General features: G+C 42.5%; 2 protein-coding genes across 3 annotated transcripts in view; one reads left to right on the forward strand and one right to left on the reverse strand.

Annotated features, from left to right (window-relative positions):
- Nucleotides 1–20,989, reverse strand: part of LOC143269256 (disks large homolog 5-like) — a 340,382-nt gene that overhangs the window by 279,736 nt on the left and 39,657 nt on the right. The gene's annotated exons all lie outside the window — the stretch shown is intronic.
- Nucleotides 6,575–16,682, forward strand: LOC143269262 (disks large homolog 5-like). Its single transcript, XM_076554363.1, has 8 exons — nt 6,575–6,781; nt 8,766–8,850; nt 9,689–9,817; nt 10,885–11,068; nt 14,886–15,001; nt 15,740–15,860; nt 15,948–16,042; nt 16,210–16,682. The coding sequence occupies exons 1-6, from the start codon at nt 6,649–6,651 to the stop codon at nt 15,768–15,770; spliced, it is 678 nt and encodes a 225-aa protein (XP_076410478.1). The 5' UTR covers nt 6,575–6,648; the 3' UTR covers nt 15,771–15,860; nt 15,948–16,042; nt 16,210–16,682.

A 20,989-nucleotide genomic window follows, 5' to 3' on the forward strand; every position in this document is an offset into this window, starting at 1 on the left:
CAAAAAGAGCTTGTCTTAGTCAGGGAGTAAGTATTCTTTCTCTCAACTACTTGAATTAGAAAAGACTTTCAAAAGATCAATGAAACCTCCTGTCAAAGCTTGGCTCACGGGATTGTAGGCTATGGGAATAGATGAGATCAATCTGAGTGCAATAGAAGTGGGAAAGTAGGTCATGCACTTACTTAAACTTCCTTGAAATACAGGCTATGTAATCTAATGATATCTGAAAGAAATTATTTCCTGATGGACTGGCTCACAGGAAGCATTGGGGATGCTTGGTTATCACAAGCAGAGGTATCACACCCACTGGAAGATGATGAAGGAAGGATGGGTTTTCCTGATAAAAATATATATGAGAGAAGCAGTGCTTTACGGCCCATTCACTGGGCATGATAGAGCACTGGGCTGTGCTTACAGAAGAGGTCAAACATAAAATGGTTGATTCACCAGGAACTTCAGGACTGGTGTTTGCCTTCAGTGCCTTTGCAGAGCTCCATGGGAGAATGTGAACTTGTAGAAACAACTAACATTTTAAGGAACGGGTCAAGTGTGTAACAATTTTCCTTTTTATGACATGAAATACTTTTCCATTACTTTTGAGATTATAATTACATTATTCTCTTCTTTTTCATCCTTCCAAATCCTCACTATACTCCTCTTTGCTCTGTTTCTAATTTATGACCTCTATTTTCATTAACTGTTGCAATGACTGTGTCTAATTCACCCTTCTATCCTAATTTGCATTACCAACTGAAAAATAGTTTTTGATGTCCTTCAAACTTATATACTTTACACCTCTTTAGTGAGTTTATTTTCTGAATTTCTTAACAAGAAAAACTATAACTATCTAATATTCAACTCCTTCAGAGACCCGAGAAGGAAATAATATTTAGTATATAGGAAATATAACTAAGCAACTTCCAAAATATGTGAGAAATGACACAAACATTTTGTTGCCTAGACTGTCACTCAAGATTTCTCTGCACCATTGGGACATCCATCTTTGGCCTACAGGCCTAGCGTATTTTACAGACTCATCTGTGAAGCAAGATTTTTTGAAGGGCATTCCTACCTTGTCTTTGCAAGGTGCAACAGTCTTTTTTTGTGTGTGTCCCGCTTGTCCATTTTGGAAAGCATACTGTCAGCAGTTGATATAAGGTCACTTTCTTACCCAGTGGCCAACATTTGCTACAAATAAAGTAAACACTATATAGAGTTTCTTCACTTCCCATCATCTTCTTTGAAGTAGATTGATGCTCCCCCGAACAGACATGTCTCATAGTCATTAAAAAAGGAAAAAAATATGCTATCATTTTAAATGCCATATTCTGCAGATCTCTGAAGTGCTTTAAGATGACCTGTCTATCTAAAATATATTTCTGCTTGACCTTGAGGACAGAGCTAATATGACTACAGGTTTCATTGTAATGACAAAATGCTAACCTGCATTTCTTTATTATCCTAAATAGTTGGCAATAACTTTCAAGGACTGAAAATTGCATTGCATTGTGAAATGAACTGTATAGGAATGATACACTGAACAAGATAGAAGTATATGTGCAGTATTTTCTAACAAAATCAATCTCAAATCTGTATCAATATACATAATTTATATATAATATACAAAAATCCAATCCATTCTGAAATATTTAAAACTAGCAGTTCCATTTTAAAAGTAGATTCAATAATCTACCTTTCTATCTTAGAAGACTAGCAGTTATATTTACAACATATATATTAGATAGAACATATTATTAAGTATTAGATTCAGGTTCTTTATAATAGGACACCTTTTGGAATGATCACTGTAACATGCTATTTACCTACGCTCTAGACTTCTCTGAATTTTAGTATGTGTTTCTTGCTTGATATTGTTCGTATTGGTTGAAGTTCCATCTTATCTAGGTCACTATGCCTCATTACTCCTTCACAATATTTGATAACCAATCCCTTGTATATAGTCTTGTATTAGGTTAGAACTTTCTTATTTAGACAAAAAAAAAAGGGGGGGGAGATGTAGTGGGTAGCCATTCCATCTTTGATCTTGAAGTTCCAAACCCCACTGAGGCTTTGGTAACTGTCACATCTACAAGGCAGGGCTGAGAGAGGACCATGAAGACCCGAGATCCAGATGGGTCAGTTCTCTTGGTTCCTGGACCCTGGACGCTGGAGGTAGACTGAGCAGAGTTCTCCAGAGAACACTGCCGGACTGCAAAACACCTTTCCCAGACACTGGTACCTATCCTTTCACTTGTAATAAAATTAACCTCCCTTTTAACTATGTGGAGTGGCCTTAATAATTTCACCAGTAGCTGAAATTCCTACAGCTGAGAAGCTTATGTAAGGCAAATGAGAGGGTAAACAAGATGAAATGGCAGCCTACAGAATGGGAAAAGATTTTCACCAAATCCACACATCTAACAGAGGGCTGATCTCCAAAATATATAAACAGCTCAAGAAACTAGACATCAAAATACCACATAATCCAACTTAAAAAACGGGATACACATTTAAACAGAGAATTCACAACAGAAGAATATTAAATGGCCAAAAGACATTTAAGGAATTGCTCAAAATGCTTAGCCATCAGGGAAATGCAAATCAAAATGACACTAAGATACCATCTTACATATGTCAGAATGAATAAGATCCAAACCATTAATGACAGGTTATGTTGGAGAGGATTCAGAGCAAGGGGAACAAGCCTCCACTATTGGTGGAGTTCAAACTTGTACAGCCACTCTGGAATCAGTATGGCAGTATCTCAGAAAATTGGGACTCAACCTGCCTCAAGACCCAATATTACCACTATTGGGCATATACCCAAAAGATGCTCTATCATACCACAAGTTCACTCGCTCAACCACGTTTATAGCAGCATTATTCGTAATAGCAAGAACCTGGAAACAACTGAGATGGCTCTCACCTGAAGAATGAATAAAGAAAATTTGGTACCTTTACACAAAGGAATATTACTCAGTGCAAAAAAAAATAGTAATACCATGAAATATGTAGACAAATGGATGAAACTAGATCCTGAGGGAGGTTATCCAGACCCAGAAAGACAAACATGGTATGTGCTCTCTCTTAAATGGATATTAGATGCAAAGCAAAGTGTAAGCTGGGTACTATCCACAACCCCAGAGAAGCTATGTAAAAAGGAGGACCCTAAGAGTGACATACATGGAGGGCCCTAGAAAGGAAAAATAGTTAAGATCTCCTGGGTAAAGTGTGAGAGAGTAGAAATGAGGGGATGGGGGATGGGAACAGAAGAGAATGAGATGGCCCAGTGGAGGGAGGGATACAGAGGGAGAGTAATGAAACAGATGCCTTGATAGAGGGAACCATTAGGTTGTTAGGGAGAAACATGGTGCTAAGAGAATCCCCAGTAATCCACAAGGATGACCACAGCTAAGACTTCAAGTAATAATGGAGAGGGTGCCTGAACACACCTTTGCTATAATTATATTAGTGACTACCTTAGTTGTCAAAATAGAACCTGCATCCAGTAACTGATGGAAGCAGATGCAGTGATCCACAACGAACACTGGGCTGAGCTCCTAGATTTCACTTAAAGAGTGGCAGGAGGAACCACAGGAGCAAGTGAGGTCAAGACCATGATGGGGAAAACCACAGAGATAGCTTACCCACGCTGGAAACTCATGGACTCTGGCCAGAACTAGCACAGGACCAAACTAGGTCCTCTGAACATGGGTGACAGATATGTGGCTAGATTTGTTTGGGCAGCCCCTGGCAATGGAACCAGAACTTATACCAGGTGCATGAAATGCCTTTTTGAAAACCATTTCCTATAGTGGGATACCTTGCTCAGCATTGACACAGAGGGGAGCTGCTTGGTCCTGCCTCAATTTAGTATGCCAGACATTGTTGACTACCCAAGGGAGACCGGACCCTCTCTGAAGAGTGGATGGGAGGTGGGCTGGGGAGTGATGAGGCATGAGAAAAGTGAAGGAAGGGAAAACAGGAACTGGTATGTAAAATTGAAGTAAAAAACTTTTTTATAAATAAAACAAAAACACATCAAACAGCATCTCCCTATAGAGCATAAACTGGCTTTAGGCCCCCAACTTTCCTGCATCAGAGTGTCTAGGCCTCCACAGCTGCACGTAAGGGTAGTGGACTTACAGACTAGGAGGAATGATCAGATTAAGGTCCTGAGGTAGGAGCCATCTAAGGACCAGGGAATGGTGGAATTATCAGGTACCTATTGTCAGGCTCAAAGTCACTTTTACCAGCCTCACAATGCAGCCTGAGTCAGCTCTGCTGTGTGGGAACACCCCCAGTGACATCACACCATGGAAAACTCCATCTCACACAGCCTGCCTTTGTAGATCTGGGCTTCAGGCTGGGAATGAAGTAGCCACTCAAACAACACTGGCTCCTGGATTTCCAAAGGTCAAGAATGCCCTGTGGGAAAGGTCTGAGAACACAATCATTTTAGAGTTTGGATCTTTCTGGATGTTTCAACATTTAGAAATAGAAAAAAGGAGCTTGGAATAGTGATGCATGCCTTGATCTCAACCAATTGGGAAATGAGGAGGAGAATTGAAGACTGACTGCAGTGCAAGTGCCAGGAGAGCCTGTGTCTCAAAAAAGTCATGTTGACTGTGGAACCATTCTCATGGCTGTTGAGGCCAGATTTGGGGAATCTGAAGCCGGGCTGTATCCTGAGCAGCTGTGAATAAGCTTGAGGAGGCTGTCCCTTGGGTCACCTGAACCATGTAAAAAGGAGAAGAAACCAGCAGACCCCTGAGACACTCCCCTGCCTGTAGAAGACAGGAGAGTTGACATTCACAGAGGGGGAGTCTCAAGGCTGAACTTTGAGAACCGGCTAGGCACAGTCTTATCCCCCAGTTCATTTCCTGAACATGATCCAACTACCAAGAGTGGGCTGCGATGAATATTGTAGAAGGCAGGTACTGTCCCCTGTCAGCTTGATCTCAGGGCATTTGGAAGAACATGAACACTCCTCTGGATAGGACATCAGTGAGATAAGAGGCAGGACCATGCAGAAGGGGTTTCTGTCTTTGCTGGGTGAATAACTATATATCCTGGATATCTGTTCATGGAAGTGTGATGTTCCACAATTGATTGTTAGAAAGACCAAGCTGTCTGAGGTCTCAACTATACAGCTGACTCAGGACTCTTTCTAATTACTGGGATTTGTGGGCAATCCTTTATACTTTTCCATCTAGATCTACTGCCTCATCTCTGGATTCATGTGAGCATTCACACTCTCTGAGTATCTCCCCCCTCTCTCTATACCACCTCTCTCCTCTGATTTCCTTTCCCCCATACTGTCATCTGTGTTCTTAAAATAGTTTATATGTCAGTTTAGGAGACATGCCTTGCTTCCAAATTCCAATATGTCCTCAACTTTTTGGTCTTCACAAGAATCTATTTAGAAATAAAGTTGACAATCACATTTATTTGCTTAAAGCTTCAAAATCTGAAATGACACAGATCACCTAAAAGTTTCATTAGTCCTAGGTTGCAAGGGTTATGCTTAGGTCCAGAGATTTGGTTGGAGAACATGCATTCCATGCTGACCATGTGACCTGGATTCTCTTTATAGCGATGTCACGATAAGAAATGTGAGGTTTGCATATAACAAAGCTGTATGATGCAAAAACTCTTGAGTCTCTCCCCTTACCTGCCCTTCTCATGTTCTCCTAATGGATCTTCAACCCAAAGGTAGCAGTGCCACCTATTCAAGAGCATGTGGATTAGAACACATGGCTAGAAAAATAGGCATTTGGCCATTTTTTACTGGTTGAAGCACCATAGCAGTGATCTACATCATGTTCCACTCCATGATTGAATGCCTAGTTTGTGTGTGTGTGTGAGTGTGAGTGTGTGTGTGTGTGTGTGTGTGTATTTATGTTTCATTCATGATGCCTCTCCATTGCCCACACTGAAATCTGACTTGCCACTACATTTTCCACAGTCTATGAATTCAAGGTTTGTGTCATCATACTCTTTCCATGAATTGCTTGCTTTCAATATCTGAGAGCTAACCTGGTCTCAGTGGCTCCAACCAGACCTGTCCAGAGCTAGTCACATCTTCACTCACAACCTCATAGCTTGAGTGAGCTCTACTGCCACTCTGGGGGAATATTCATAACTAACTATGTAACATTTTTGAGCCCACCAATCTCTAAAATTCTGAGGATTTTGCCTGGGGATTCTTAACTTCAGAGTTCTCATCCCTACTACTCCCCATTGTCCTGACCGAATTTCTGAGCATCCTTTTTTCTCAAAATATTGATTATGAATCTTAAGGAGGGGAAAATCCAACCCTGGACAGTGCATGCAAAGTGAGCTTTCAACTTCACTTAGATAAATTTTCTAATGAAGCAGAGGCCTAGATTTCTGGCTTTGGAAGGAGGATCTACCTAAAGGCTTCCATTGTGAATCCAGAGGCTCCTGAAAATGGCACCTTGGTTTCAAGTCACTTTTGGGTGAGGCATGTAACAGGGATGAAATAGCTATACCAGGTGACATCAGCACATGGACATTCTACTGTATCCTGGAGAGCCCTGGCATTCCATGTGATGTCACCAGTGTTGTGGCAACGCCAACTGTCATTGGGGCATTTGTGCAGTGCCTCGTGTTTCACCTACAGACATGCTGTCTAGACTGAACAGGGTTCTTGGGAGACAGGATGGAGAGCACAGGGAGACCAAAGGGAGGCAGAAGGAAGATGGCCTTCAGTCTCCATGTCACACATCAAGAAATAAGTGGTTCTGGGGAAAGCACAGTGAGTCCTGGGAAAGGGATGGGGAGCTTCCTGAAGGAGAAAGGCTTCAACTGATCCTTCCAGGAGTGAGGCTAAGCAGGTGAGAGTTTCTGAGAAGCAATGGGACTATTTTAGTCCTCTGAATTCTTCAAGAGCCGAACAAAGTTGAGGATTTTCAAGGTTAGTTTGGCAGAGAGCCAGGGATGGTCAAGGCTGCAGCTGTTCTGTTGAGGGCCCTCTGCTTTCACTCTGAGTGGGAAGGAAGCCCAGAGGGTCTAAAGAGGTTTCAGTGCCTGCCCTGCACTTCACCCACACTGGATGTCTTTCGGTGTGTGTCACTAATAACAGAGAGAGTAAAGTCCCCTGACCAATGCTAGAGATTCTCACATTTTAAATAACAACTACTAGCAGGGCAGGAGCTGCATGTCAGTGGTCCCTAAGGTTTCTGAGTTCATGCCCTCTCACTAGCCAGTCATCTTCCCTCTATCTTGAGTGCAGGCCTGGGACACCACTCTTCCTGTAAGTATTTGTTCTTGGTGTCAGAGGGCTCACCTATGGAAGCCCAGTCTTTAGGTATTTTCAGTCACATCTTTTAATAGTTGATAACACCTTTGCTAACATCATGATGGATGGAATATATTCTGGTGAAGCTTTTGGCAAAAGTTTAATCATTACCTATGTAACTTATCATTGTTCTTACAGGACCTATATAATCCTCGACCATCCCCATACATTATAACTGCCTCGTGGATCTTCTCTAATGTGCTTGTTCACCTTGTGGAACTGATCTTCCTTTCCCATTATCCTGAGCTAATTTCTTAGCATCCTTTATTTCTCATCTTATTAGTTAGCATTCTTCAGGATGAGAAGAGCCTTTCTTCGGCAGGGTTTGGACAACAAGTCTTTCCTTCCACACATGATGAACTATTGAATTAGAATGAACTAGATTCTAATGAATCAGTGAGATCACTGGATTGGAATGACAAGGTGCTGAAGGCCCTGCTCTGTCCCAGGGAAGGCTGCTGGAAAGGGCAGCTTGGCTTTTGGTGAATTGGAGAAGAGTTTGTTATCAGATAGGTGACGACATTAGCAGTGACCCTAACTGTCCCTTCTCTGGAAATTCTATTGTATCCTGAGTGTCATTGGCATCTTTTGTGGAATCACCAGTGTTGTGGCAATGCCATTTGTCATTAAGGCATTCATTAAGTGTTTAAGGGTTCACCAATCAACATGTTGGCAAAACTGAGAACACTAATTGACATAGAAAGCCCTGGATTTCTAAGCAGCAGTTGATGCCAGACATGATCATTCTCTTAATGGGGTTCAGTAGCTGTGATCATTTGAAGCAATGGGCCTATGCAGCTTACCTGGGTTCCTAAAGAACAGATCAAAAGTGGAGGATATCTGATGATTAGTTGGCAGAGGGCCAGGAAATGTCAGGGAAGCAGCTGCTTTGCTGGGACCTTTTTCAGTTCATTATGATTGTCAACAAATGCTAAAGGAGGCACAGAACCACTAATGAGATATCAGGGTAGGATTTTGCTGCACTTTATTCTCAGTGGATTTCTATAGATCTCATGGATATCTGATATAAATACCAGGAAGGGAAACTTACTATCCATGTACCAAGGTCTGAGACATTGAGTTGCCTTTAGTCCTGCACACAGGTTATCAGGGATGGGAGATTCAAAGCACCAGGCAATCCAGGACTTTGTTGCATCGCATCAGGTATCGGCTGACAATTCTAAACCAACATGGCTGGCCTTCCTTATGCCTTTCAGGGACAGTGGGGCTGCAGTAGGTCATAAGGCATATATCTAGCCTTAGAGATTGGAGACAGACACATGGCTTATGGGACCCAGTTTAAGGATATCTGCTCTGATATTTGAGGGCTTCACCGGGTGCCATGCATTTCTTCTTCCTCAGGCCTCCTCTGGGATTCCACATGGTCTCTTGGCCCTATGCCATTCATCTGTACAAATTCACTGTGTTTATGTACCTACAGGGACTACTAGGAAGGCATCATCCAATGAGAGGAATGAACTGCTGGAACTCCTGGCCCTTTATAACAACAATGAGTTGAACAACAGGTATTCATCATGCCCATTTCTCTGGTAACTGTCTTGACCCTACTGTGTCCTGAGTGCATTTGAGAGGCAGAACTGAAGCCTGTAGGAGTGAGATAGGACATAGGCTGTTCTGATTCCTCCAAATGAAAACCAGAGCCTGTGGCCTGAATCACAATCTACAGAGGGGCAGTAGGGAGTAAGATCACAACATGCATTTCAAGAGGCCTTGACAGGCATTGGCTTTTAGGAGATGCTCAGTGCTCTGAATTGATATTTACTTTTGCTTTTTGCTATGGGAGCAGCTTGAAGGGCCTGGTGGTCCTACTCAGTCCATCTGTGTGTGACCAGAAGGCCTGGAATTCAATTCTGCTCCTCTCAGCTTGTTCCTTACACTATGAGACAATGCCCCCTATCTGCATTTCTGTGACATTCTATCTCTGTATGGGAGTTTATACAGCCATCCTCATGTAGTGCCTCCTCCATGGCAATACTGATTATGAGTTCTGGGTATCCTTATAAGGAGAAAGAATCTGTTTTCTCAAGACAGTAGGAATGCCATTGCAGATTTCAGATAGACCTGGATCTGTGCCATAGACTCCAAGACCTTCTTAGAGAGCTAGTCTACCCGTCCAGGGCTACTGAGGGAGCTCCTATAGTCCTGTCTCCTTCCCTATTGACACCCAGCCTTTCCTGGCCATGAGACAGTGAGGCAAGTCTAATGCACACCAGGAGATCCAGTATAGAATTCAGGGTGTGACATCCAGTGGGCTAGTGTAGTACAAAACAGAACCTTAATTCATGTGGTCCCTGACACCCGTGTTCATGGGGTTCTTTTCTCCTGGGCCATGCCCTACCACAGGCTGAAATCTGAGATTGACATGCTGAAAACACAGCATAAGGAGATGTCAGATGTAAAGAAATTCCCCAAGGAGGTTTGTGAGGCCTCGTACAGGTGCAAGAAGCTGAGTGAGCAGACCAACTCCTACCAGTGAGTGCCTAATTTAGTAATTTACTAATTTAGTAAAAATTGGTAAGGACTGCTTCTGATAGTCTGAAGTTTTTTCCAGTCCTGCCTGATGCAGCTATCAGGAGGAACCTGTCTGACCTAACTCCTGCATCAAATGGTCCCAAATAAACACACTGAGGCTTATATTACTTACAAACTGTATGATTGATGACTTAAGTTTCTTGCTAGTTAGCTCTATCATCTTAACGTAACCCATTCTGTTAATCTATATTTTGCCACATGGCTTCTGCATGGCCAGGCTGCTGGCATGTTTCTCCTTGGGTGGCAGCTGGCATATGCTCTACCTCTGACTTTCTTCTTTGTTTCGTCTGGATTTTTCTACCTGGCTCCACCCTGCCTTGCCATAGGCTAAAGCAGTTTATTTATTAACCAATGGGAGCAACACATATTCACAGTATACAGTAAAACATTCCTCAGCACCTTCTTCACCTTAGAACAAAGTTGGGCTGTGGTTCTAGTCTGTTTACCTCTTAGCAAGCAGCCTGCCTTATATCTCTTGGACTTGTGCCTCCTAAACTGAGTTCTCCAAAGAGTGAAGAGTCTGAGAGCCCCTCTCAACATTTTCCTGTCAACTTCTGGAGCTTCTCGACAGAAAACATCGTTTGAACCATGACTGGTTTCTGTGGCTCTGGCAGGAGCTCACAGAATGGTTTCTATGGGACACAAAGATGGAATGTATTCCTGCTGGATCTTCTGTCCTGCTCAAAGCATGGATTCCTTCTACCTGCTCATGTTTTCCCAATACTGTGAACAATTAAACACCAGGGTGTGTATGGGGGAAGTGGGGGATCCAGTTTTCAGAGGTACATGGATCCTTTACAGTCAGGGTCTTCAGAAGTTGTTGGAATTTTTCGGGAATTTGGCTATTCTCTGGCTTTAGCCTGCACCTAAGTGATGCTGCCATGGCTAATATGGGTTCCAACCAAGGGCTGTTGGGAATGGGGACAAGGGATCTTGCAGGAATCATGGTATTAGGGAGCAGGAGTGGGAGATGGAGGTGGAACTCATCATTTTTGGTGACATTTCAGCACCCTCTACAGTCAGTTCCTGAGTGAATGGACTCAGCTAAGGGAAAAAGTGAGCACGTTGAAAGAGAACAACAGAAAGCTGCATGGGGAGCAGATTTTACTACAAGAGTCCTGTGAGGAGGCAAGGAGGCTCTGTGAGGAGACCCATGAGAAGATATATGACCTCTGGACAAAGCAGCAGCAGGTAGGTTGAAGCAGCAGAGCCAAGCCCCCACCTGTCTACCCATACACACACATACACACACGCACATATACACACACCCATGTAACCATCTACTCACTTATCCACCTGACCCATGCCATCCAATAGTTCATTTCTGTGATCATTCACAAGTCTTTCAGGGGAGTTAGCCTCTTGGAAGGCACTGCATGACTGCCAAGGAAACCCTACTGCTCTGCTAGAAGCTGCAGTCCATGGAGGGAGATGGGTAAATCACATGTCACTCACCAATATGCTAGTATGGGTCAGCAGTACTGTGATGGGAGCCACTTAGGGAGTACCACAGAGATCTGTGTGAATGAGTTCAAGGGTCTGGGTCTGATTTGCTTGGCACAGGTCATATGAGATCAGAGGCAGAAACAGCATGGAAGGAGGAACATCCCCTACAAAAGCCAAATGACTGGGTCTTGTGGACATCTTTTTGGGTGTCATATACTATTTTACCCTCTTCTTCTGAGACTGCCATGGTGTTCTCTTTACCAGGCCAAGCTCTTGGTTCACACTGACAGAAACTTAAGTAACAGCTTCTCAGTACTGTTTGCTCTGAGTGGCAAGGGAAGTTCTCCCATCCTGGATCTTACACTCGGAAGCTCACTGGATGACCAGGGATGTGGCCATGGCTTATGACAGACAAGGGGCAGGGTGGCAGATTTGAGATTTTAAGAGAACAATTTCTCCAAGTGCACCAACATAGCCTGCAGAAGCACAGCATGTTTCCCCAGGCATGTTTAGTCTCAAAATGATGGAAAGCAGAACTGTGGGTCTCACTTGAAACAGCTAGTGTGAGGAGTCTCAATTCAACTGGTAATGCCATCCTCGTTCAGTTGATGTCCTCCTCATTGCGTTCTGTTCACTTATGATTTGTGGTGAGTGTGTGTGTGTGTGTGTGTGTGTGTGTGTGTGTGTGTGTGTGTGTGTATGTGTGGTGTATACATGCCTGAGGATGCTTACATTTGTGGGGTTGTTGGAAGGCCAGATGATCACATCAAGTGACCTCTGTTGCTTTCTCCCTTATTCCCTTTAGCCTGGGCCTCTCACTGAACCTCAGAATTTCTCTTCTGGCTAAGTGGATAGCCACAGGTCTTTGGATCCCTGTCTCCTCACACTAGAGCTTCCTGTCCTTTACTGTCTCATCTCATTGATAAATGATTCATTTGGTCAGAAAGTAAACTGACTTGTTGGTTTCTCTTAATTTCTGCACTTTTTTATTGGTTTGGAACAAATTCATTTTTGTAATAAATAAAAAAATCAAACAATGGAGCTATTTTAAAAATCAACGTAGGCTTTTCTTTCACTGAATAGGGATAACGTCCCATGAAATGTCTGGTTTATCTTACTACCTACACAACATGGAACCTGACATTTTGATGCTCACTCTATCATATGTATAGCTGTGTCTTAGGAAAGACTCCTCCTACTAGTTGTATAGAATTTTGCATTTCAGGAAAGTGCTATGGGTGACCTAAGTAGCCTCCTACTGACTAACTGGGGCTGTTTTCACATCATATGCACTATAATCCAGTCAAAAGTTGTTGGGTAATGACAGTGGTGATTTCCATTCGCAAGTGCAATCAATGTCTTTTGTGTCAGAATCTGGGCAGGTTTAGTGAGGAGACTATGATGGGTTAACTTGGATCTATCAGGAGGCTTCATGTCCAGCCCTCTTCCATGGGCACTTGGTATTGTGTGGTCAAACTCATTTGTGCAGAGGTTGTTATTTCTCTGTACAATCATTGAGTCTGTGATAAAAACTGTCCTAGGAGGGGAAATAATTTCAGGACAGGGCAGAAAAGCCTGGCTGTGTCTAAGAGGCTTGTAGACAACAGGGAGGACCCACTACCTCTCCCTGTAGTACAAAAAGAGTTGCAACATTCCAGCCTCGTCCCTTCCCCTTCTGGGTTCAAGAGAGTTGTGTGTGTGTATTTGTGTTTTCTTATGTGTAATTTTGTGGGTAAGAAAATATGTGTTTGAGCCTCTATGTGTATGTTCACTCACTCACGGAACAATGAAACATCTTTAAGAATGGTGGAGACAGATTTGAATGAGAAAGTACTGTGCCTAATCTAGTTAGTACCACTTTGCATCTGTCAAAGAACAGATGATGTTGTCCATCATTCTCCATGTCCACACAGCTAACTACAACAAAAGACAGAAAACTGATGAAGGCTAAAAGTTTTTCAGGTATTTGTAGAGGCAGAATTATTTATCTGCAAAGAAATCCTTGGGATAAAACAAAGTAATAGGGTTCATAAAGGTGAGAACAAGGCTACTGAGAGGCAGGAAAGGCTGCCTGAGGGTTTGTGTCCTTCTCTGCTCTGGGCGAATGGTGGCTGACCACTGATGACTTCCCTGCATCCTGTTTTGTTCTTCTGCCTGCTGCCATTTTCCTTTCACCTGTGTTTAACCTTGGTTCAGCTAACCTTGTCCTTGGAGCTTGGCCTGGACTTTATTCCTTGAGAAATTCTGAAATGCAGAGGGTCTTGTGGATGCATCTCAGCCCAGCAGAAGTCCCACAGCTATGCTGAGGTGTGAGAAGAGGCTGTCTCAGTGCACCCCTTAGGCTCATCACACTCTAAAGCACCCACTCCATGTTGTGTCTGCAGCACTCAGAAACTGCTTTTATTCCAAACTTCTTCATACTGAGTTAAAATCGGCCTGATGGAGGGTTGGGAGAAATGAGAACTATCAGATATTGGTAGGAATGTAAGATGTTGTAGCCCTGTGAGAAGCTCTTTAAAATTATTCAGAATGTTGAATGCAGACTCCAAGTGGACCATTGATTCCAGAATGGAATGTAGGTGTCCACAGAGAAGAGAGGACAATAGGGTTACAGCAGGACTCATCAGAACACCCCCAACTAGAAACTACTCAAATGCACATCCTTGATGAGTACAAACATACAATGTGGTCCATGGAATATAGTTAAACATGGAATAATACATGCAATCCTTTCGCTGAGTTAGTCAACCTTCTGTTACTCAAAGAAATCCCTGACACAGTCATCTTACTTGGAGGAAAGGTTAATATAGACTCCTGAGTTTAGAGATTTTCTAGTTTCTGAGCATGTTGCTTTGGGCCTAAATTGAGGCAACCTGTGCTTTAGAGAGCTTCTTTAGGAGGAAGCTGCCCTCCCTGGAGGCACTGGGAAGCACTGAGTGAGAGCGAGGGGCTGGCCCATTGCCATCCAGTGGTCCTGTGCTGGGGAACTAAGCCTTCAATTCGCAGACTGGAGAACTTGCTAGGAGAGCTTGGATTACTGGTAAAGGATCCCTGGGGTTCAGCTGTCTGTGTACAGGTTTACAAGGCAAGCATTACATTGACTTATCTGCATACTGAATTCTTCTCCCAGATCACCAGGCATGCATGTGTTATACAGACACACAGGCAGGCAACACCTGCACATATAAAGTAAAAATAAAATGAAAAATTATCTAAACAGAGCAAAAGTACACAATCTTCTCCACATCACTGTGTTCAGAGGACCTTGCATTTTCCTTTCTCTCTGCTGGAATATGGGTAGAGAGGCTGTGGGTTAAAGAAAGGTCAATTTCTTCTTCATAGTATCCCAGGTGATCTCATATTACATCAGTGTTATCTGGTAAAGCAAACATGGAGACAATGTATTGTGCTTGTATGTGTGCATCCATGTACATGAATGTGTTCAAGTGTGTGTGTGTGTGTGTGTGTGTGTGTGTGTGTGTGTGTGTGTGTGTGTGCATGCGTCTATATGTACAGGGGTGCAGACAAGCCTCTCCTAAAAACACAATGTTCTAATGAACAGGAACATCAAAGACTTGAGGAAAATCTTCAGTCCCTGATGAAGCAGAAGGAGCTGCTCACCCGGCAAAGGGACTTGGCAGCAAAGCTGCAGCATCACTTCACTGTGTCCCAGATGAGGTAGGAGCTCAGGCTTTCAGAAGCAGGGGGATCTAAGTGGGTCCACTGTACCTGGATCTCTGTCCTCTTGAGTTTCCGTTCAATTGATAAAGCTCCTAACCACAGCCAGTGAAGGAAAACCTCAGAGTGTCATTGCTGGCTCAGTCAATAAGAACTTTCGTCCAGGAAGCAATATGCTTCCTCCTTGGTCTTATGGGGATTGTGTCCCCTTCTTCCCTTCTGAGAACTCTAGTATGCTCCGAGTATCTCAAATATAATGTTTGATCTCCCCACAAATATTCCATGGTAGCCAGAAACCTAGAAGGGGAATCATCAATCATGAAGATAAGTGCAATCTCCTGCAATTTTATTTTCCATCAGGAACATCACATTTAGAGATAATTGTCTACCCTTCGGCAGATTTGAATACAGCACACTCCTGCTCATTGCAGGCTCTCTGCAGTGTTTATCAGTTTCTTATGAAAAGATTTACTCTGGTTATAAACAGAGTAGGAGTTGACAAATTAATCCCATTCAGGGTTCTGCGCTGTAGGATTAATCAGAGCCTTCTCTGCATTGCTGTGTAGGCTCCACTAGAGGGCAGGCATAGAGTTTTCCAGGAGGTTCTCATTCACCTGGTAGCTAATCAAGGCCAGCTGCATCTTTCCTGACCTCTGCCTCAGACCTTCTCATACTGATATTTCTCCAAAATGATGTCTTTGGACTGTTGGAGAAATATGTTGTTTTTTTCTAATCCAGCACAGTGTGTATTTTCCAGTTCAACTTCTAGCAGTTTTTAAAAGTTGAGAAAAAAAAATCCTGCCCAGGTGCTCTCTGACCCTTATCTCCTGGGGAAGCAGGGAATGAACTCAGCTGAAAGGTAATGCTCGATTGTGTAGTATGTCTGAGTATATCTGGGGGGAGGTGGCTCCCCCAGGCTTGTGACCCAGCTGCCTTTCTCCCCTAGGTTTGAAAACCTCCAGCAGGAACTGGAGCAGACCACAGCCCAGGATGAGAGCCTCCTGCAGATGGAGCTGCTCAAGCAGAAACACTATGTCTCAGGCAAGTCAGCCACCATTGAGCCCCATGCCCAGCAGCCAGGGTGTTCATGGGGTGTGTTTCCTTCCTTAACTTTTGTTTACTAGGGGTGAATAGGCCCTGATTTTCTTGCCATGTGCACAGCAAAACTGTTTCTGAATCATATTTTCTTTTCTGATTTTCCCTGACAGTACCTGTTAAGGAGACTGGGAAGGCTGGAAGAAGCCAAAGACACCTTGAAGGCATGACATTCTACACTCCAGGTTCAAGGCCTCCTCAGAAAATGCCACCTCTTTTCAGCTTTGAACTCACTCGTGAGGCAAATATCAACCTACCATGAGGGGCTCCAGCCACAATCGGATCCACATCTGTTGGCTCACTATCCCCAGATAAAAGTTTGTGTAAAAACAAGTCTAATATACAGAGAACACAACACAAATTACTAAGAACCCTGACTCCATATGTGATGGAAATCTGACAAGGAAAATGGTGTTAATGTCACACTGCCATCCAGACAGACCTCACCAAAAGCATAAGATTCTCTCTAGTGCAGTTTTCAAGCTGAAGGCATGTCATGGGCAAGTGTAGCTAAAGATAATTCACTACAGAGAATACGCCAGTTCCTCACCTCTTTTGCTGTTCCATAATGAAATTCCAAAGGAAACTGAAATTTCCTTTTGTTTTTTTTTTTGGTTTTTTTTTTTTGGTTTATATCTTAGGGTATTTATGCTTTGGTTTTATTCATTTTTGTTTAAGGTTGTGTTAACTTTTGTTATACTTTTATTCTTGTCATTGGTTTAATAGTTTGCTAAGGCTATATACTGTATATAATGACTGCTGTTTTGAAAACTCGCATTGAGTAAAATGAATGTATTTTATGAATAAAATAAATTTCAAACTTTTCACTCTAAGACTCTTCTTTAGTCAGATGAGGTTTCACATGCCTGCAAACCCAGAAATCACAGGCTTGGATGTATCTCAGTAAGTTCCAGGAATCTTAGGCTGCACACAGATTTTTCAGCCATGGGCCTCGGGGCTACACAGGGGGATGGCGACTTGGATGTTGGTGTATAGCCTACCTCATGGATACCCACTACATAATAGAAAAATTAGACATATTGTATCCTTGAGGTCATATATTTAGCTACCAGTAAAATGTTGTACACTGTACACACATGTTCACGGAACTTCATGTAGACCAAATTAAAGGGAAACACAAGTATATTGTTCCAGGCCACTCAGGAAATGAGAACGCTCATTAAACTTGTATAAAGGAAATCAGGAAGTAAAAAGCAATCTGCCTCTGGTTTTCTTAAATTTATCATGAGTGATAAGTGAACAGCAGAATTAATTTCCTGCAAGACAATTTAGGATATTTTGTGGCGCTTTTGTTTATACTTATGGGTGTTTTGCCACTACATACATGCAATTCCCACAAAGGCCAGGTGAGGGCAGAATCCACCTGCATTTTAAGTTAAAAAGGATTGTTAGCTGTCTGTCCTGTGAGTCTTCTGAGACAGGAATAAATGTTCTTAATGGATGAGCCATCTCCACAGTCCTGTAATAGACCCTTGTCCTCCCAGCCCTGTGTGCTGTATTAGGTGGATTGGATCACTCCCCACCAAAGACTGAAGTTTATTGAAAACTGTAGGGACAGGCATGCTAATTGTCTTAGGCTGCCACACATCCATTTCAGGGCTCTCATAGGTTCAGGATCCTGCCCCAGTCACTGACTGTCAGATTGGAACAAATTTGCTAGATCTCTTCTAGGCTGACAACACCTATTAAGCCAGTCTGATGTATTAAAAATTGAGAAGACCCTCCTGGGGGTGGAGGTAGGATGAGGAATCCCTCTTGATGGTCTGATAAGCAATGTTGGGAGGAACCTCATGACTAGGTGGAGTGGATGGAGCCTGCAGCAGGGGCCACATGTCTCTGGTGCAGAGTGATTCTGTGCAAAAATAAAAAAGGAGAGAAGTGCTTGAAGCTGCTCTTTTACCACAGCAGATCTCAGATCATATTGAGAAAGTTCTTCCAGAGACTGATTTACTCTGGTGAAGCTCCTCTGGAATAGATCTGACTTCTGAGACTGACAGTGAGGCAGTATTAATGTGTAAAGAAAGTTATCCCCTGGGTCTCCAGACTGGAGCTGTCACATCAAGGGTAAAAAGAACCTACTGTCCTCTGATCTTCCTGTGTGTGTGGGAGGGGGGTGCCAGGTCTTACCCCACTGAAGCTAAGACATCTGGTTTTTAATTCCTCACTTAAACTAGAATCTCTCCATCTCATATAATTACTCATTTAATTAGATTACTGTGTGTTCCGTTTGAGAAATATCAGACTTGTGTTATTTTACTTTCTCGCTCAGAAGGTATAGAAACCTAGTAGGCCAGCATCAAATCATCACCTAAAACACAGGTTAAGGGAATGTGACCGTGTGGATTTATAACTGAGATAAGGCTGTTGTGAGACCCAAACTACTCTAAAAGTTCTCTACCTGGCTTGTGCATTGGTCATGGTTCCATTGGTCTAACACCTTATTGAATGAATTTCTATATATACAGAAGGCTATTTTTTTAGAATGACTTAGAGGCTGTGCTCCAGCTATTTGAACATTGGCTGGCTATGATGACAAAGTCCAAGAATCCAGCAGTTTCTCAGTCCACTACACTTGATGTCTCACCCATCAGTAGTATAGTCTGGAATGCCAGAGAAGTTGTCTCCAATGCCAGTGACGGATTGAACTTGCTAGCAAGGTGAGACCAAGCAGCTAAAGAGCAAAAGCTCCCTTCTTCCATTTCTTTATATGGGCTCCCAGTACAAGGCCTGGCTGATTACAGGTGGGGTTTTGGGGCTTTAAAACATCTGAGGTGAAGGTGTTTCTTTCTCCATCAATATCTAGATTAAAGGAATGTCTTCCTTATGCAAAGATCTGACTACATGTGTATCTTCTCTCTTCAAATTAAGCAAAAATACCTCACAGGTGTGCCCCTCAATATTTGGGTTTTGCTTAATTGCAGATGTAGTAAATTTCACAACCAATAAGAGCCATCACAACTTCACCCCATGTCAACTTGACACACAATTATATCTTTTTATATCATAATTAATTTCCAAATGGAAAATAACCAGGTCATAATAATCCCTAAACATGATATAATTATTCCAAGTACAAGACAAACACATTATGTATTAGACCAGCTCAAAATTATGCCTAGCATGATTTAACTATCCCTGTACAACTACAAGCACATTATAAAGTTAGAGTAAGTGGTAATGTCCCTTGAGGGACATTTTTTAATATCTCAAATTTAAATATGATAAACATCAATATTCTTCCTTCTTTTGTAATGAATGTTTTTATTTATTTGTTTATTTTTGTTTTTACATCCTAACCAAAATTTCACCTCCATCCTCTCCTCTCAACCCTCCACCCACCTCCACTCTTCCTGATCCACACCCATTCCTCCTCTTTCTTCTCTTCAGAAATGGGCAGGCCTCCTATGAATATCTGTCTGCCATGTTATATCAAGTTGTGGTGGGACTAGGCATGACCTCTTCTATTAAGGCTGGATGTAGCAATTCAGTAGGAGGAATGGGGTCCAAAAGCAGGAATTAGAGACAAGCTGTGCTCCCACTGTTAGGAGTCTCACCAGAAGACCAAGTTATACAACAGTGAAATATATGCAGAGTGCCTAGGTCAGTCCCATGTAAGCTACCTGGTTGGTGGTTCACTATGAGCCTAGATTAGTTAGTTCTGTGGGATGATTCTGGGGCTCCTGACACCACTATCAAATACAAAAATTTAATTGTTTATTCACTAATTTACATGCATTGGTATTTTTCCTTAATGAATGCCTGTGTGAGGGTGTCGATTCCTCTAGAACTGGAGTTACAAACATTTGTGAGCTGCATTGATTTTTTCATTATTTTAAAAATTATTTCATATGATGAGTGTATGGAAATCTACCGATCAAATTTAAAATAGTAAAATATATCCATTTACTTGTTTTGAGATGGGGAAATACATACATACATATGACAGAGAATGAACATACACAACACATCATGCCATTCTGGCATTCTGTTTATATAGAGGTAAATGAACTAATTAGGAGGAATAAGCTCTTTCCTTCCACCCAACTGGGCATCTCATTGGCCCTTCCCTGGTACTATCCATGATCAACTCATGGATTTCTACCTTAGATGGTTTTCTTGTGGTTCTGAAAGTTAGAAAATATTATTACTAAAGTGCATTGTGAAAAATTTGAGCTGAATTTTGTTTCAAATGAATGACACTCTTAATAAAAGCTCACTGTAGTGGAAAGAATTCTTGATGCGAGGAGGGTTGCTGTGTGTCCAGCTTGAAGAAACTGCTTGTCCAGAGTAATTCATGGGAAAAGGCAAAAGTGAAGTTACTCTGACATGCAGGTAAGGGAATTCACTGGAAATAACCAGTGAAAAAGCACCAAGGAAGGTTCCAGGGTGAGTCATTGAAATGCCATGTTTCTTCTTGGCATTGTGCCTTTGAGAGTCTGTCCTTTGTGCCCAGTGCACTTCCCTGGTCTAAGGCTATTGGTCATTTGTGCTGTGCAGGCCCCTGTGGACAGTTCAGGTTTCAGCATTTAACCACTTTCAGCAATCATCACATACTTTTCCCAATATAACATTCCTACAAGGATCAAAATTTCCAAGGCACTTCAGAAGTTAAATAGCCTTTGTGGTTATTGCATGTTTTAGAATACTAATGTCTCAGCCAGGCCGGGCAGTGGTGTTGCAGGCCTTTAATCCCAGCACTCGGGAGGCAGACCCAGGCGGATGTCTGTAAGTTTGAGGTCAGCCTGGACTACCAAGTGAATTCCAGGAATGGCTCAACGCTACACAGAGAAACCCTGTCTCGAAAAACCAAAAAAAAAAAAAAGAAAGAAAGAAAGAAAGGAAGAAAGAAGGAAAGAAAGAAAGAAAGAAAGA

The sequence above is a fragment of the Peromyscus maniculatus genome, chromosome 18 (assembly GCF_049852395.1).
Source record: "Peromyscus maniculatus bairdii isolate BWxNUB_F1_BW_parent chromosome 18, HU_Pman_BW_mat_3.1, whole genome shotgun sequence".
In the NCBI taxonomy this organism is placed as follows: Eukaryota; Metazoa; Chordata; class Mammalia; order Rodentia; family Cricetidae; genus Peromyscus; species Peromyscus maniculatus.

Coding starts and splice junctions, on each gene's coding strand:
- LOC143269262 (XM_076554363.1), top strand. CDS start 6,649: ATGCTGTCTAGACTGAACAGGGTTCTTGGGAGACAGGATGGAGAGCAC. Junction 11,069..14,885: donor TCTGGACAAAGCAGCAGCAG/GTAGGTTGAAGC, acceptor TCTAATGAACAG/GAACATCAAAGACTTGAGGA. Junction 15,002..15,739: donor TTCACTGTGTCCCAGATGAG/GTAGGAGCTCAG, acceptor TTTCTAATCCAG/CACAGTGTGTATTTTCCAGT.